We start from the raw sequence: 17,228 nt of genomic DNA, 5'->3' as shown, positions 1-17,228 counted from the left end.
CTCACTAAAAACTGTTTAGGAATAGGCCTGTGGCCTAATTATGTCTAAGGGGATATAAAAGAAAAACAGTATCCTACTCATATAAAACAGATTCAAGAAAGACAGAGGAAGACATGGCCCCTTCTGGGTCTAGACAAGTCTATGTCTGGTTGTAGTACCTGAGACTAACACAGCCAGAGATAAGAGTTAAGAAGCAGTGAGGCAGTGAATTTCCGGAGCTGAAGCCTACTTTATCTCTAGATCTGTTAAGTAGCATATAGATGTCCTTGTTGTTTAATTCATCTTTAGTCAAAATTTTATTTGCAGTAAATGCATTTAGATAATAAACGTATTTCTGTCTTTTTTTTTTTGAGAGAGAGAGAGAGAGAACGAGAACTTTATTTCATATTTATTTTTCAATTTTTGGCGGACACAACGTTTGTATGTAGTGCTGAGGATCGAACCCGGGCCGCACGCATGCCAGGCGAGCGCACTACCAATTGAGCCACATCTCCAGCCCCGTATTTCTGTCTTAATGCTTTTAATCATGATGTTTCAATTAACTAAAAGCTTTTTTCAGTAATTCCCATCTGTCTAAATTCTTCTTATAGAAACCCTACAAGTTTAACCACCACTCTCTGTGAACCCTGGCCACAAGATGTTTTTCTTCTCTGAATTATCTCATTTATCCTTCGTATCAAAGAACGCACGTTTATAATATATTGTCTTATAACATTTTCCTATACACACATAATATTTGTCTTTTCAACAAAACTGGGAATCCCTTGAAGACATTAGAAATATTCTGAAGATGAGGCTCAGATTCTCAAAAGGTTAACTTACTACAAGTGCATATTCTTTTTTTTTTTTTTAGAGAGAGAGGAGAAAGAGAGAGAATTTTTTAAATATTTATTTTTAAATTTTTTTTCAGCAGACACAGCATCTTTGTTTGTATGTGGTGCTGAGGATCGAACCCGGGCCGCATGCATGCCAGGCGAGGGCGCTACCGCTTGAGCCACATCCCCAGCCCACAAGTGCATATTCTTCAGTAAATGGCTTAATTCCCCTGAGCTCATGTTTAGCCTTGTGTATCCCCTTCTATAAGATGTACAAAGTAGGGCTGAGGTTGTGGCTCAGTGGTAGAGCACTTCCCTAGCATGTGTGAGGCCCTGGGTTTGATTCAGTTGTCCATTGACAACTGAAAAAATACTAAAAAGAAAAAAAAAAAAAGATGTACCATGTAGATAACATTCCAGCTTACTATATATATATATATATATATGTATATACATATATATATATACATATATATACATATATATGTATATACATATATATATATATATATACATATATATATATATATTTTTTTTTTTTAGAGAGAGAGAATTGTTTTTAATATTTATTTTTTAGTTTTCAGCGGACACAACATCTTTGTTTGTATGTGGTGCTGAGGATCGAACCCGGGTCGCACACATGCCAGGTGAGCGCTCTACCGCTTGAGCCACATCCCCAGCTCCTTACCATATATTTTACTGAAAACAGTCTTCTTCTTCTTCTTCTTCTTTTTTTTTTTTTTTAACATTTATTTCTTAGTTTTAGGTGGACACAATGTCTTTATGTGGTGCTGAGGATCAAACCCAATGCCTCATGCATACTAGGCGAGCACTCTCCCGCTGAGCCACAACTCCAGCCCCCTGAAAAGTCTTAATGGTCAAGTTCTGTAAGTAAGACTTATAAGAAAACAGGGTTAAGTAGGCATGGTGGCACATGCCTATAATCCCAGCATCTTGGGAGGCTGATGCAGGAGGACTGCAGATTTAAGGCTGGCCTCAGCAAGTTAGTGAGGCCCTGTCTCAAAATAAAATATAAAAATGGACTGAGAAGGTGGTTCAGTGGTTAATCACCCCTGGGTTCAATTCCTGGTACCAAAAAAAAAAAAAAAGAAACAGGGTAAGAGAGTAAGTAAAGTTAACAGATAGCTACAAATATGTAAAGTACTTCCTCTACAATGTCACCCACAGGTAAGTACTAGAATTTAAGTTTCCAGACTTACTAGTAGATTCATAGGGACTGTGAACATTTTCCAAGTGGCACTGGAGCTGGAAGGGCGTGGAAAACTGGCGGTAGCAGTGCTGACAGATGGTGTGACCATCCACCTCACCGTTCTGCTGATCAAGCTCTACGTGGTGCTTCATATGGTTCATGAATCTGCAGCAGAGCACAGGGAGAGCACGAGAGAGAAACCAACAGCCTTTGAGAAACACAATGGTAGAATCATGTACAAACATTATCTGCTTTCCTCCCTCAACTTCCCGTCTAGGACAGTCCCAGGTTCACAAAGATAAGGGGTTCATGAAACTAAAAGCATTCTCTGGAAGGAGAAGCACTGGTCTCCCTTACTGTGCCAAAGCTACTTTTATTACAATACCTCTCTTCTACAGCACCAGTTATTAATTTAATAACCCCAGCAAGATTACATCATAGGACCGTTCTCCAATGAGAAGGACTTTAAAATATAACAAAAATTGGGGCTGGGGATGTGGCTCAAGTGGTAGTGCGCTCGCCTGGCATGCGTGCGGCCCAGGTTCGATCCTCAGCACTACATACCAACAAAGATGTTGTGTCCACCAAGAACTAAAAAATAAATATTAAAAAAATATATATTTAAAAAAAATATAAAACAAAAATTAAGCAAACTCCCCTCACCCCCAGCTGAGGACCAAACCCAGGGCCTTGTGTGCACCTGTGTGTGCACTGTTATTGAGCTAAATCCCCAACCTCAAATTAATTCATCTTTTTTTGTAAGTTAACCTCCAAAGCTCTACACACTTACCGAATGTTGTTTTTTAGCCTTTTGGTACAATGTGGGCATCGGAAAGATGTGGCAACCTTAGGGAAGTTTGTGAGTTGGGATACTTTGCCACCATCCCGTCCATAGTAGAAGTCATCTACTAGCATAATGAGCTTGGTCTGGACAGCATCACCAACATTCTCATTTGGCTCTGGTACTTTGGTAGGTGGTGACAGAGCAGGAATAGGTGTAGACGAGGGTGTGGAAGTAATAGGAGCTGTTTTCTCAGGGGATGGGGGCTTTGCTGCTGATGGGACACTGGGTTCTGAATCCAGGGACTTTCCTTTCTTCTGGTATTCAACCATTTCTGGGCAACAGTACTAAAAAGAAAGAAGACATCTGATCATTCTCATTATCCAGGTGGCTACAATGTGCTAACTCAACTTCACTAATATTCTCTAATAACAAACTTTTTATTGAAATAGGTCTTGCTATGTTGCCCAGTCCGACCTCTTGGGCTGGAGCAATCCTCTTGCCTCAGCCTCCCCACTACAGTTACATGCCTAGCTTAATAGTAAGGGATTATTACTCAGCTTTCATCCTTCAGTTTGCTACAGTGTTTCCAGATTTCACTCTTCTTCTAGCATTATGTCCAGTCATATAGCTCCTGAGCATCATGCCTTATATTTCTCCCTCTGCCTTCTTAGATCCCATAACTATTTACTACCATCATTTGGCTCTGAGCTCCCTGGCAGATGAAGTTCCAACCTTTCAACTGGACTAATATAAAAAAATGAAAAGGTCAGAAAATGGAAACCAAATAGCTCCTGGTTCACTCAATGTCAATTACTAGAAAATGAACTGAGGTCAAGAGGATTTGAGATCTTCACCTAAACCTGCAGTTTCGTCTCTGCAGTTTTGAAATCTATCACACTAAAGAAGTAAGGTCACATATGTTCTGATCTATTTGAAGGTCTTTAAATGTATTACATCCCAAAGTACAAAGCTCTTCTATAGTGGACCAAAAGACAGAATAACTTTTTAAAAACACAAAGCCGGCTGGGGATGTGGCTCAGCTGGTAGCACACTCGTCTGGCATGCGTGGGGCGCTGGGTTCGATCCTCAGCACCACATAAAATAAAATAAAAAGAGATGTTGTGTCCACCGAAAACTAAAAAATAAATATTGGGAAATTCTCTCTCTCTCTTTAAAAAAAAATAAATAAATAAATAGATAGATAGATAAAAAGCCCCTGCTTCACAGTCTCCCCAAATTAGAGGTATACAGCAGTAAGCCACTTAGGCTGGATCCTTATCACAGGAGGTATCACTTACACACATGTGACCTCTCAAAGCTTCAGTAACACGGAATTGAGCATTACACCGCGGGCATATTTTCCGTCCACCATCCTGGAGGTCAAACACTGGGATGGAAGAGGTCACTGGAAGTGAGAAAGATTGATAAGGTCAATACACTGATAGTGGGAAGACTAAACACGACCTGAGGAGGCATATCCAAGGATGAGTGAGTATGAAGAGATCACTGTGTTGGAGGTACATTCATTGTACTGTTCTTCTAACTCCAGGCCAGGGGCTAAACCAGCCCAACTGACAGTTTCTATTTGGCTTATGAGCTAAGAATATTTTTTATATTGGGGGGAAGTTAGGTAATTTTTTTCTTTTTAAAATGTGGTAAAATATAACAATATTTACCATCTTAACCATTTTCAAGTATACATTTCAGTTGTTATACAATCTCCAGAACTCTTTTTCAACTTACACTACATTCCATACCAATTAAAAATCACTAACCAACAACCACTTTGTCTTCATGAATCTGACTACTTTAGGCACCTCAATAAATGGAATCATGCAGTATTTGTCCTTCTGTGAATGGCTTATTTCACTTAGTATAGTGTCCTCAAGATTTATCCATGTTGTATCCATGGGTCAGAACTTCCTTTTTGGAGATATTACCTTTATTTTATTTATTTTTATGTAGTGCTGGGGATCGAACCCAGGGCTGTACACGGGCTAGGTGAGCACTCTACTGCTGAGCAACAACCCCAGCCCCCAGAACTTCCTTTTTAAGCCTGATAATATACATCATTATACGTATATGCACATGTTGTTCATCCATTCATCGATTGATGGATTTCTGGGTTGTTTTTACCCAATATTATGAATAACACTGCTATGAACATGGGTATAAGTATCTCTTCTAGTTTCTGCTTCCAGTTCTTTTATGTACCCATAAATGGAATTCCCAAAGCAGATGCTGATCCTTTATTTATTTATTTATTTGGGGACTGGGGACTGAACCCAGTGGCACTCTACCACCAAGCTATATACCCAGCATTTATTTATTTATTTTTTTTATTTTGAGATAGGGTCTTGCTGAGATTATAGGCAGGTGTCACTACACACGGCTTCGTAACTTTTTGACAAGCCACTACACACTTGTTTCTCATGCTGGCTGCATAATTTTACATTCCTGCCAACAGTGCACAAGAATTCCACCTTTTCCACATTCTCATCAATCAATATATATACTTTTTAATTGCTGGTGAATTGAAATAAAGCCTCACACGTTCAGGGAAAGCCTTTTGCCACTGAGCTACACCCTACTTTCTGATTTCTGATAGTCACTATCATAATGAGTATAAGATAGTATCTCATGATGGCTTTTGTGTCTGTCTCCCCGACTCACTGGGTTTTGAACTCAGGGACAATTAATTACTAAGCCACATCCCCAGCACTTTTTGTTCTTTATTTTGAGACAAGGTCTCACTAAGTTAAGGCTGGCCTCAAATGATTCCCCTGCCTCAGCCACCCAAGTAACTGTATTACATACAGGTGTGAACCATGCGTCTGGCTGACTGTGGTTTTGATTTGTATTTCCCTAAAGATTGGTGATGCTGAGTACCTCTTCATGTTTTTGCTGGCTACTTTATTATTTTCTCTGGGGAAATATTTGTTCAAGTCCTTTCCCATTTTTTTTTAATTGCATTGTTTTCTTGTTGTTGAGTTATAGGAATTCTGTTCGTATTCTAGATAGTAACAACTTTTTTTTTTTTTTTTGGTACCAGGGATTAAATCCAACAGAAAAACTCAGGCTCCTGAGTTATATCCCCAACCCTTTTTATTCTTTATTTTGAGACAGGGCCTCTCTAAGTTGCTAAGGCTGGCTTTCAACTTGCGATCCTCCTGCCTCACCCTCCTGAGCCACTGGGATTACAAGTATGCACCACTGCACCCTGCTGGACTATAACCTCTTTACAAATAGATAATTTGCAAATATTTTTTCCCATTCTGAAGGTTGCTTTTTCACTGTGTTCTTTGAAACACAAAGTTTTAAATTTTGATGTAATTCAATTTATCTATAGTTTTTTTGTTTTCTTGACTGTACTTTTGGTGTCATGCCCAAGAAACAGAAATTGTCATCCAAGTCAAAATTGTGAAGCTTTCCAACTGTTTTTTTTTTTTAGGGGGGGGAGCGTGTACTGGGTACGGAATCCAGGAGCACTTTACTACTACCTCCCTAGCCCCTTTTTATCTTGAGACAGCTAAGCTGTTTAGAGGCCAAGTTGCTGCCTGGTCTCAAATTTGTGAGGGCCACCGCATCCAACTTCCAGTTACTTTGTATTTTATTTAGAGACAGGGTCTCATTGAGTTGCTTAGTGCCTCCCTGTTGCTGAGGCTGGCTTTGAACTAGTGATCCTCTTGCGTCAGTCTCCCAATCTTCTGGGATTATAGGCATCTGCCACCACACCAGTCCAATTACATTTTCTTCTAAGAGTTTTTTATAGTTTTAGCTTGTATAAGTCTTTGAATCACTAAGAATTTGTTTTTATATTTGGTATAAAGTAAGAGTGCAATTCCAGTTTTCTCAACACCACTTATAAAAGGATTTTTACATTTTTAGTGGCTAAAATAAAAGCAAAAGAATTAATCTTTTTGCCACATGACAATCCAAACTTTATAGACTGCTTAAATAATATTAGTAGAGTACAGCCATGCTAATTCATTTATGTTATCTGTGGCTGATTCTGCACAATAGCTCAACTCAGTGGTTACTACAGATACCATATTGCACAAAGCTAAAATATTTTACACTCCTGCTCTAATCCACTGAAACCCTCACAATACTCATATCTTTCCTATTTTAAAACCTCTCTAACAAATTCAAAAAATCTTGTTCAAAACTCCATCTTCTCCCTGAAGCCATCTTTGATTATTTCACCCATCTCCAATCAATCCCCAGAGAACAATTACACACAATCCCTTGTAGCTGATTTAGCTGCACCATTCATAAGTAGCTCTCCCTTTAAAGTTTTTTTTTAATTAGTTACACATGACAGTACAATGATCTTGACATATTGTACATTTGAATCAGATGGAATATAATTTCTCATTTTTCTGAGTGTACAGGTTGCAGAATTCGTTAAAGTTTTTATAAGAACGAATTATAGCAACTATAGTTTATTTCTCCATTTCAGAATATAGAATTCAGATAAAAGAAATATTTTATTGATGTTTTTGAATGACTGGCTGCTCAAGGTCTCTCAAAGTTATTGTACCTTTCATTGAAGTATCCGGTCCGCTGGTTCTTTGAGCACCATGGGCAGAACTATTGTTGGATACCACCAATGGCCCAGGACTCTGGCCTAGGGAAGGGATGGTGTTGAGGGTATTCACCAATTTGGCTACTTCATTGCTATTTTCACCTGTAACCCCAGGTCGTTTCACAGTGACAAAGCTGGCAATGCTCACTGCAGGTGGAGAGGGGAAGGAAGGAGCTACGTTGACCAAGTGATAATCATCTGTTCTCTGCCCACCACCCATCCTGGTCTGCCATATCCTTTTCTCAAGGCTCACCTAGCTTGGGATTCGAGGTCTGGTTGGACTGGCCTGGAGGCTGAACAGCTAGTTGCCCCAATGAGGTTGGCTGCGTGGCAGTGGGAGTAGTGGAAGTGCTGGGAGTGGACTTGGTCTGCTGCGACTGGGACTGTGGGACGGTGCTTCGAATGGTGAGAGTAGCTGGGATGACGGTGGTGAAGGTGTTGGTGGTGGGCCTCACAGGCATTGTGGAGCCTGGTCTCACTGGGGTCATCTGAGAGAATACTTGTGGGACTCCAACTGTCGGCTTAACAAACTGGGTACCTGGGGCTTTTAAGAGAGACACACAAAAAAAGTACCAAACCTTCATCAATGGGCTCACCTATAAAACATTCTCTTTTCTTTACCAGAAACACTAGAATGGGAAAAGACAATTTCCCCAAACTGTTCAATGACCATCAGAGGTATACAGATTCTAAAATCTAAGAAATCAATAGGTATCCAAGCTGATGGAAAAAAAAATTCATTTTAAGTAACCTAAGATTCTCATTAACTCCTCCTCATAAAACACCTACTTTTTTATACCAAGAATACTATAAGTAACTTGACCTTGGTATTAGAAGAGAGCCAGCTTGGGTGTTTAAAGGTTAAAGATAGGCTTGATCCTGGAGAAAGAGATTCTTCTTCCTCAGATTACGAAAGGGGTCTTCCATTCTTTTTTATAACCTCAAATAGAAAAGAGACTATGCCATTCTACTAGGATGTCCCAAAGGAGAATAGCTCCAGGCATGATAAATAATTCCACTGAAAAACGAAATACCAGAATATGATTGGGCAAACTGGTCACACTTATGGCCAAAAAATCCCAGTGGGCTTTGAGAACAAAAACAAAACAAAACAAAAACAACAAAAACAAAAAAAACCCAAAACACATTAGGAAGATAAGCTACAGGGGATATCCTTTCAATCAAACATTAAGAAACTCTTTTTTGGCCTAAACTTAACAAGAAATGTGGGGAGTTGGAGGAAAATATATATATATATATATATATTTTGTGTGTGTGTGTGTGTGTGAGTGAGAGAGAGAGAGAGAGAGAGAGAGAGAGAGAGTGTGTGTGTGTGTGTGTGTGTGTGTGTGTGTGTGTGCTGGGAATAGAACCTAGAGTCTCAGGCATGCTAAGCATGTACTGTACCACTAAGCTACATACCCCTCTCCCCAAGATTCTTTAAAAAATATTATCTAATCATTGGTAAATATCCTTGAAAGATATATCATTTGGTTAATTTATGTCTAAAATTGATGCTACAAAATTAAAATGAAATAAGTATAGTCTCATTCATATAAGTGAGCAGAAGTACTTGGAGTACAGAATTTGGGAGTTTGCATTAATAACATTCCTTCAGGATAACAAACTTATTAGTTGACCAAAACAGTAGTTACCAAAATAAACAAATAGTTACTAAATAAACCCAGTTTTACTACCTCATGAAGGGTGGTGAAAAACAGTAGAAAATTAGGACACCACCCTGGCCAAAGGTTAAAAAAATTTTTTTAAAAATTGGGCTTAAATCATTAAGACTTTTGTACTTTAACATTTTCTTTGAGTATACCTAGAGTATTTGTAAATGATAAAAACAGATCTTCTAGATGCTGGTTTATTTCAAATGGATAGACATTCTTCCTTACCTGGGACTAATGTAATTGGTCTAACTGTTTGACCTTGCTGCACGTTCAACACAATTCCAACCTGATTCATTGCATTTTGTACAGGCCGAACATTCCTTACAGGAAATCCCTGCATTAAAAAGCAAAATGATCTTTTAACAGGCAGATCTAACACTAACATTGACTGTAGTATGATCTGTATCTTCCTACACTCTTACCTAAAGGTTCTCTCTCAAGTTAGAACTTTTAAATGACTGAGATGGAAAAATTTAGAAAATTTTGGCAAATTTTTGAGTGACAAAATAACAAAACTGGATAATAAAAATTGGCACATGAGGCAAAATGAAAACCTGTTTCCTGATTTAACAGGAAAAAACTGTATCTACCAACTAGCCCTTAAACTGCTAAAATTTGCATAGAAGTTAAAAAAAAAGACAAACACTTAACAATATTCACTGGAGTGATTCAACACGTAAACAATCCTATAAAATTGTCCCTTAAGTCCACTTTAAAGGCCACAAGCCTCTGACAAATTTTTTTAAGCATTCTTTAAAAAAAAAAAAAAACAACTTTGTTTTATTTATTTTTATGTGGTGCTGAGGATTGAACACAGTGCCTCACACGCTGAGTCACAATCCCAGCCCCTCTAACAAATTTATAAGAGAAAATTTTGTTACTCGGAAGCCACAAGCAAAGAGAAGCATTTGTCTTCAGATTCCAAATTCAACATAGGCTTTCAAATTCAAATCACCACATTATAAATAAAAAATAAGCTGTTTTCCTTTTCTTTCAAAGCAGGAGCCTTGAGAGCCAAATGTTAAAGTTGCCTTATCTTAGAGCTTTCCCACTAATTTCTTCCTCGATCTTAAATCACAGCAATTAATAGACCCCTTCAGGGGTATGAAGAAATCACCCAGCCACAATGCTATGCTGGTCTTTCCACAAAAGTGAGCATCAAATTAAGAAATAGTAAATGAGAAATCCAGCTCAAAAGACTTAGTGAGAAATCCAGCACAAAAGACTTAGCGGCCATTACTAATGATGTCAAAGACCTTAAATTAGACTCCCAAAGGTTCACACAGTCTTTCTCTCCTTATCTACCAATCACAGAATTCAGAGTCCTACTCACCTGGGTAGTGATGAAAATTGGTTGTGAGGCCACAGGGGAACTAGTCACATGGTTGGCATTCTGCATGACCTGGACAGGCCTCAATACTGGTTGGGTAACCATTGTGCCTAGACCTGGTGCTGGATTCTGGGTGAGAATGAGTGGCTGTCCACCTTGCTGGACCAAAGGATTGCCAGCTAAAGAGTAAAAGGAAGAAGAAGAAAAAAGAATATTAGAAACTTTTTTTTTTTTTGGTGCTTGGGTATTTGAACCCAGGGCCTCGTGCATGCCAGGCAAGCACTTTACCATTGAGCCACATCCCCAGCCCTAGAAACATTTTTTAAATATTTATTTTAATGTGGTGCTGAGGATTGAACCCAGTGCCTCACACGTGTGAGGCAAGCACCGTACCACTGACCCACAACCCCAGGCCTCTGAGAAACATTTTTAAACAAACATTGTAGTTTTAGGTAAGAAATGGTGTCTCGGAAATAAAAGTATCTGACTGCCACTGACCTCAGCTTCACCCAAATCTACAACTAACAGAAAAACAAGTAGGTTGGGTGGTTCACTAACATCTCACCCATGTCTTAAATAGGGATAAAGGATACATTAAGTCTTGTATGTGACTATTATATTGACCATACAATCTCCCTACAACAAATCAGCAGAACAAAAGAATTCATGTCTTTTTTCATACTTTTACTGGGTAAAACCCATTTTATAAGAATGCAATTTGTGGCTGGGGTTGTGGCTCAGTGGTAGAGCACTTATCTAGCATGTGTGAGGCACTGGGTTCAATTCTCAGCACCACATATAAGTAAATGAATAAAATAAAGGTCCATCAACAACTAAAAAAATATAGTAAAAAAAAAAAAAAAGAAAGTAATTTGCTATTAGCTAATCCCCTTAAACTTTTTAAAAGAGAATGTGAACATTAATTCAGTAAGTAGACAAACATCTAAGGAATGACAACCCTTGCTACTGAGTCAAATCTGAGAAATTCCAAAGTCACTAAACAATCACTGTCTTTTTTTGTCTGTTTATTTTGGCCGTATTGGAAGCTAAGTCTAGAGCCTCGTACTGCTGGGCAACAACCATTGTCTTCCATGAGGTATGGGAAAGACAGAAACTGACATGCTGCCTACTTTCTTTTTCTGTATGTCATCAGAACTGATCAACAGAAAGCCAAGTGAAAAACTAAACTACACCAACTGAAATGATCTAATTTCAAAAGTCAATGATTCATTCATGAGTAAAATTAACAAACTGAGCTAATTATTACTGAAATGTCTTCAATTCTTTTTATTTATGAGAAAAGCAATTTTATAAATATGTTTAAGTTCTCTATTTATATAAAAAATCATTGATACTGTTTCCTGATTTACAAAGGAATATTTAAAACAATACAGAAAGTTTCAGGAAGCTAATATTCCTAAGTCAAAAGATTCAAGCAAAAATATTGCCTCAACTTTTTACCCCAAAATTATCAAAATGGGATGGGCCTCTCTGAAATTTATCTTCCACTTGATAGAGTCACTAAAGTTAGCTATTGGGCTAGACCACCGAAGAGTAGGTATACAGGTGACAATTAATGGGCCAACAATGGCTTGTCCCCATTTTCTCAGAAGTTTAGAGTTCTTCAGTGGACTATTGGGACAGTAGGCTAGTGACTACAAGAGTTGACAGACAAAACAAAAAATTCCAACAAGTTCTACCTAGGCTAACTTTACTGACAATTTATTAATTGTATGTTTTTTCATTTTAAATGCTTTACTATAGAAAAGTTCAAACATATATAAAAACAGGTACATGGAGGTTCATTATAATATCCTATCACTTACCTTCAATGATTATCAATTTATGGCAATCTTATTTCATCTATAACTCCTACACTTACCAATTCCCTCATTATTTTCAAACAAGTCCAGATCATATCACCTGCAAATATTTCAATATATATCTCTATGAGATAAGGAAAAAGTGAAAGAACCATACTACCATTATCAGTCCTAAAAATAAATTCTTTAGTATAAATCCTCAGAATTCATATTTACAATTATACTATTTAAAAGAATCGTGTGTGAATCAGGTTACCAAAAGGTTCACAAAGTAAAACTGATGCACATCTCTTATGTCTCTTTTAATCTTCTGGGTTCCCCTCCATTTTTTTTTTTAATATTTATTTTTTAGTTGTAGCTGGACACAACACCTTTGTTTTATTTATTTACTTTTATGTGGTGCTGAGGATCAAACCCAGGGCCTCACATGCGCTAGGCAAGCGCCATACCGCTGAGCCACAACCCCAGCCCATCCCCTCCAGCTTTTTCTATACCACTAAATTAGTGGGTAATCAACTAGACAAAAAAAAAAAAAAAGTATTTTATAGTAATTATTTTAACTACCAGGGCAAAAGAAAATAAATTATCTTTTATTTACCATTAGTCTAAATATTCTTTTAAGGTAATCACTGTCACCATCCCAACTAGATACAGGAAGGGAATGATGCAGTATTTTTACATTTGTGTGAATCAATCAGCATTAGCAAGTCTCTAAACACAAGGCAGGTTCCCACAAAATCTGTACATATCCTACCATTATAAAGAAATGTTAACCCAGCATTTTCTACATATATTCCCTTCCTGCATCAATGTCATGTTTGAATTTTGGTGGATTTTTAAACTATATACTAGATCTTAGCCACAAGGCTGAGAAGCAATATATACTTTTCAAAAAGTACAGTTGGTGTAAACAAAAATATGAGGTTCTAAACACATATTAGGTCCAACAATTCAATGGAAAGCAAGAGCTGGCATGTTAGGTCACACTGGGTAAATTAAAGTACACTTATTTTAGAAACATTGTTAATCTTATTTTAGAAGCTTTTCAAATGATTTCTACAATCTTAAGCCTTTCCTCAAAGAAATTCTGATAATTCAATTGTCTTACAAAGTTCTGCTTCTGGAGGATTAAAGTGGCAATCAAAATTTCTAAGGTTTGAAAAGCCTTTAAAATAATTACCCAACCACTTCTCTAAGTCTGCGTTCATATGAACTAGGTGCCATCCATGGCCATGAGCTGTCTAAATATGGAAGGAGACTCAGCAGTTTTTTTCATAATACATGCAGTATTACAAATATTAAGGTCTTAATTTTTAAAAATTTCAATCTTTTAAAAAATTTTTAAATACATATTTTTAGTTGTTGATGGACCTTTATTTTATTTATTTATTCAATATGTGGTTCTGAAAATCCAACCCAGTGCCTCACACATGCTAAGCAAGTGCTCTACCACTGAGCCACAACCCCAGCCCATTAAGTTGGTCCGTGGGTTGTGGGTTACTGTTAAGTTGTTTAATTTCATTCTTTACATTTACTTACATACCCTTAAGCCCAGAAAAAGAGGCTTAAATTCAATAAGAGCTAAAAATTAAGTTATACAGTAAGAATATTATTCAATTTATATCACTCACAGCTTAGAATTAAGCAATAGTTTATTTCAATTCATGTTTCTTTCCTAGGCAAACAAATGCTCAATCAGGATTACAGGATAACTTCTAAATGATGAGTAGTAGATTTTGAAGAACAACAACAACAAAAAAATAGAAATAAGGTTTAAAAACTATACTCCTGAATCTTAACAAAATACACACACACAACCTCACTCACACTCACTCACTCACATACACACACACACAGCTGTCCCAAATCCCCAGCTTGAGATATAGTGAACACTCATTTAAAGTGTACAATTCTGGGCTGGCACCACGGCGCAAGCATGTAATCCCAGTTACTCAGGAGGCTAAAGCAGGAGAATCCCAAGGTGGCGGACAGCTGGGCAATTCAGCAAAACACTGACTAAAATTAAAAATTTTAGCTGCACGTGCCCGTAATCCCAGCAGCTCAGGAGGCTGAGGCAGAAGGACTGCGAGTTCAAAGACAGCCTCAGCAACTTAACAGGGCCTTAACCAACTCAGTGAGACTCTGTCTCTAAATAAAATACGAAAAGAGCTGGGGATGTGGCTCGGTGGTTAAACGTCCCTGGATTCAATTCCTGGTACCAAAAAATAAAAAATTTAAAAAATAATAAATTTAAATGATAAGTAAATTAAACTTTTTAAAAGGGCTGGGGATGCAGTTCAGTGGGAAAGCACTTGCCTAGCATTTGTGAGGTCCTGGTTGCTCAACCCTAGTACCACAGCAATTCAGTGGACTTTGGTATATACACAGGTTGTGCAATCATCACAACTAGTTAAATTTCAGAACGTTTTTTCACAACAAAAGAAACTCCATATCTATTAGCATTTACCCCTCTTTCTCTTCTCTCCTAGCCCCTGAGAACCCCTTATCTCTTCTGTCTCTTTGGATTTGCCTATTCTGAACATTTAATAAGCAAAATCATATAATATGTGATCTTTTGTGCCTGGTTCCCTTCACTAAAGCATAATTTTCTAAGATTCCTCAGCATTTAATTTCTTTTTATTCATTGTATGGATATACCACATTTTGTTTATCCATTTGTCAGTTAATGGACACTCAAATTGTTTTCAGTTTGGGCTACAATGCTATAAACAACATTAGTATGAACATTTGTGCACGGAGTTTTTGTGTGTGTGTGAACGTGTGTTCTATTCTCTTGGAGACAGCTAGAAATGTTGAGTCATATGAAAACTATATGTTTTTAACTTTTCTTTTTAGTTACTGGGAGTTGAATTCAAGGGCATTTTACCACTGAACCACATTCCCAGCCCTTTTTATTTTTTATTTTGAAGTAGGATTTCACCAAGTTGCCCATGCTAGTCTTGAACTTGGGATTTTCCTGCCTCAGCCTCCTGAGTAGCTGAGAATACAGGCATGTGCCACCAAAACTAGCTACGATCAACTTTTTTGAGAAACTGCCAACAGCTTTCCAAGGCAACCACACTATATTGTACATTCTCACCAGCAATTTAGGATGTTCCAATCTCTCCACATTCTTTATAACATGTTACTGTACATAATAAGTATATATATATATATATTTTTTTTTAAAATTACAGCTATCCTAGTGGGTATGAAGTGGTATCCCATTGTATTTTTATTTGCATTTCCTCAATGACATGATATTTAACATCTTCTTTCAAAGTGGTTACTGGACACTTGCATATTTTTTTTGGAGAAATGCCAATTCAAGGTCCTTTGTCTATTTAAAACATTTTTTTTATAGATGGCCACAATACCTTTATTATTTATTTTTTTTAATGTGGTGCTGAGGATTGAAACCAGTTCCTCACATACGATATGCAAATTCTCTACTACTGAGCCACAAACCCCAGCCCCCTTTAACCATTTTTAAACTGCATTATTTGTCTTTTTAGCGGATATATATATATATATATATATATATATATATATATATCCCTTATTGATAAGATTTGCAATTTTTTCCTCTCATTTTGAGGGTTATCTTTATTTTCTTCACTGTATCTTTTAAAAGGTCTTCATTTTCATAAAGTCCATTTATCTATTTTCCCCCCTTTGGTTACTTCTGCTTTTAGTGTCATATTTTGCCTAATCCATGGTCATAAAGATTTATGTCTTAATTTTTTTCAGTTTCAGCACTTGTTAACCTTTTTGATCTACTTTACTATGGTTTGGTTAAATGTCCTCCAAAGCCAGCCCCAGCAACTTAGTGAGGCTGTAAGCAAATTAGCAGTATCCTGTCTCAAAAAAAAAAAAGGACTGAGGTAGATATGGCTCAGTGGTTAAGCTCCCCTAGTATAAAAAAAAAAAAAAGACTCATATCCTAAACTTCATTATACTATCACAAAATATAAGGTCTAAGCCCATAGTATGGAATCCTTTACCTTTCTTGCACAGATCTGGAGGTCAAGAAATTAGTATTTTAATATAACCACTAAAGATTAAATACAATCTTAAGATACAAGGAAATACTTTTATGTAGAGAGGGAGCAAGGAAAATAAGAGAAACATGAAATGACAAAAACCAAACGTACAGAGGAATAGTCTTTCTAATAATTATTGGAGGTAGCAGCTATTAGGAATCAGGAGCCCAACTGGTTTTAAAACTAATTTAAAGGGAGGGTGGAGCATAGGGAAAAAGAAAAGACAACTTTCTAACTTTCTAAAATATCAAATACATGAAGCCAGGCATAGTGGCACACACCTGTATTACCAGCAACTCCTCAGAGGCAGGAAAATCTCAAATTCAAGGCCAACCTTAGCAATTCAGTGAGATTCTCAGCAATTTATCAAGATCCTATCTCAAAATAATACATAAAAAATAGCCGGGAATGGGCTGGGGATGTGGCTCAAGCGGTAACTTGCTCGCCTGGCATGCGAGGAGCGCTGGGTTCGATCCTCAGCACCACATAAAAATAAAGATGTTGTGTCCCTGAAAAAAAAATATTAAAAAATTATCTCTTAAAAAAAATTCTCTCTCTTCTCTCTTTAAAAAAAAAAAAGAGCCGGGAATGTACCCATTCCAAAAAAATTCTAGCACACTAAAAGTAAAACAATACTGAATTGCCCAAGTTATTCTCCCTTGTTATGTTACTATTATAATACATAAATAATGTACCAGTACATTTAAACTGAAGGCTTAAAAGGGAAATAGGATTTGTAAGAGGAAATATTTCTTTGTTTACTCTGAAATCTTATCCCTATACTTGCTAGCACTTTGAGATCTGATGAAAAAAGTTACAGAATTGTATTATATGCCCCCCCAGAAACGCTGGACAAACTGAATAACTTAATTTATGCTTATATATGTACAAAAATTTTCTGGGAGAAAATACATCTGGTTAACAGTTTAGCTCCATTTTTTTTCTTTTTATCATGAATA

General features: G+C 37.1%; 1 protein-coding gene across 12 annotated transcripts in view; it reads right to left on the bottom strand.

Annotated features, from left to right (window-relative positions):
- Positions 1-17,228, bottom strand: part of Pogz (pogo transposable element derived with ZNF domain) — a 50,397-nt gene that overhangs the window by 15,729 nt on the left and 17,440 nt on the right. For 5 of the 12 annotated variants that reach the window (XM_078027568.1, XM_078027563.1, XM_078027565.1 and 2 more), the window contains 7 exons: positions 10,407-10,582; positions 9,299-9,407; positions 7,651-7,941; positions 7,353-7,571; positions 4,108-4,214; positions 2,816-3,153; positions 2,036-2,190 (listed from right to left, as the gene is read on the bottom strand). In XM_078027568.1, the coding sequence (XP_077883694.1) occupies positions 2,036-2,190; positions 2,816-3,153; positions 4,108-4,214; positions 7,353-7,571; positions 7,651-7,941; positions 9,299-9,407; positions 10,407-10,582 (1,395 nt within the window). The remainder of the gene's footprint in view (positions 1-2,035; positions 2,191-2,815; positions 3,154-4,107; positions 4,215-7,352; positions 7,572-7,650; positions 7,942-9,298; positions 9,408-10,406; positions 10,583-17,228) is intronic. The other 7 variants (XM_078027566.1, XM_078027567.1, XM_078027570.1 and 4 more) reach the window with 3 other exon arrangements.

The sequence above is a fragment of the Ictidomys tridecemlineatus genome, chromosome 11, assembly GCF_052094955.1.
Source record: "Ictidomys tridecemlineatus isolate mIctTri1 chromosome 11, mIctTri1.hap1, whole genome shotgun sequence".
Lineage (NCBI taxonomy): Eukaryota > Metazoa > Chordata > Mammalia > Rodentia > Sciuridae > Ictidomys > Ictidomys tridecemlineatus.
This window is presented reverse-complemented; position numbering and strand designations above follow the sequence as displayed.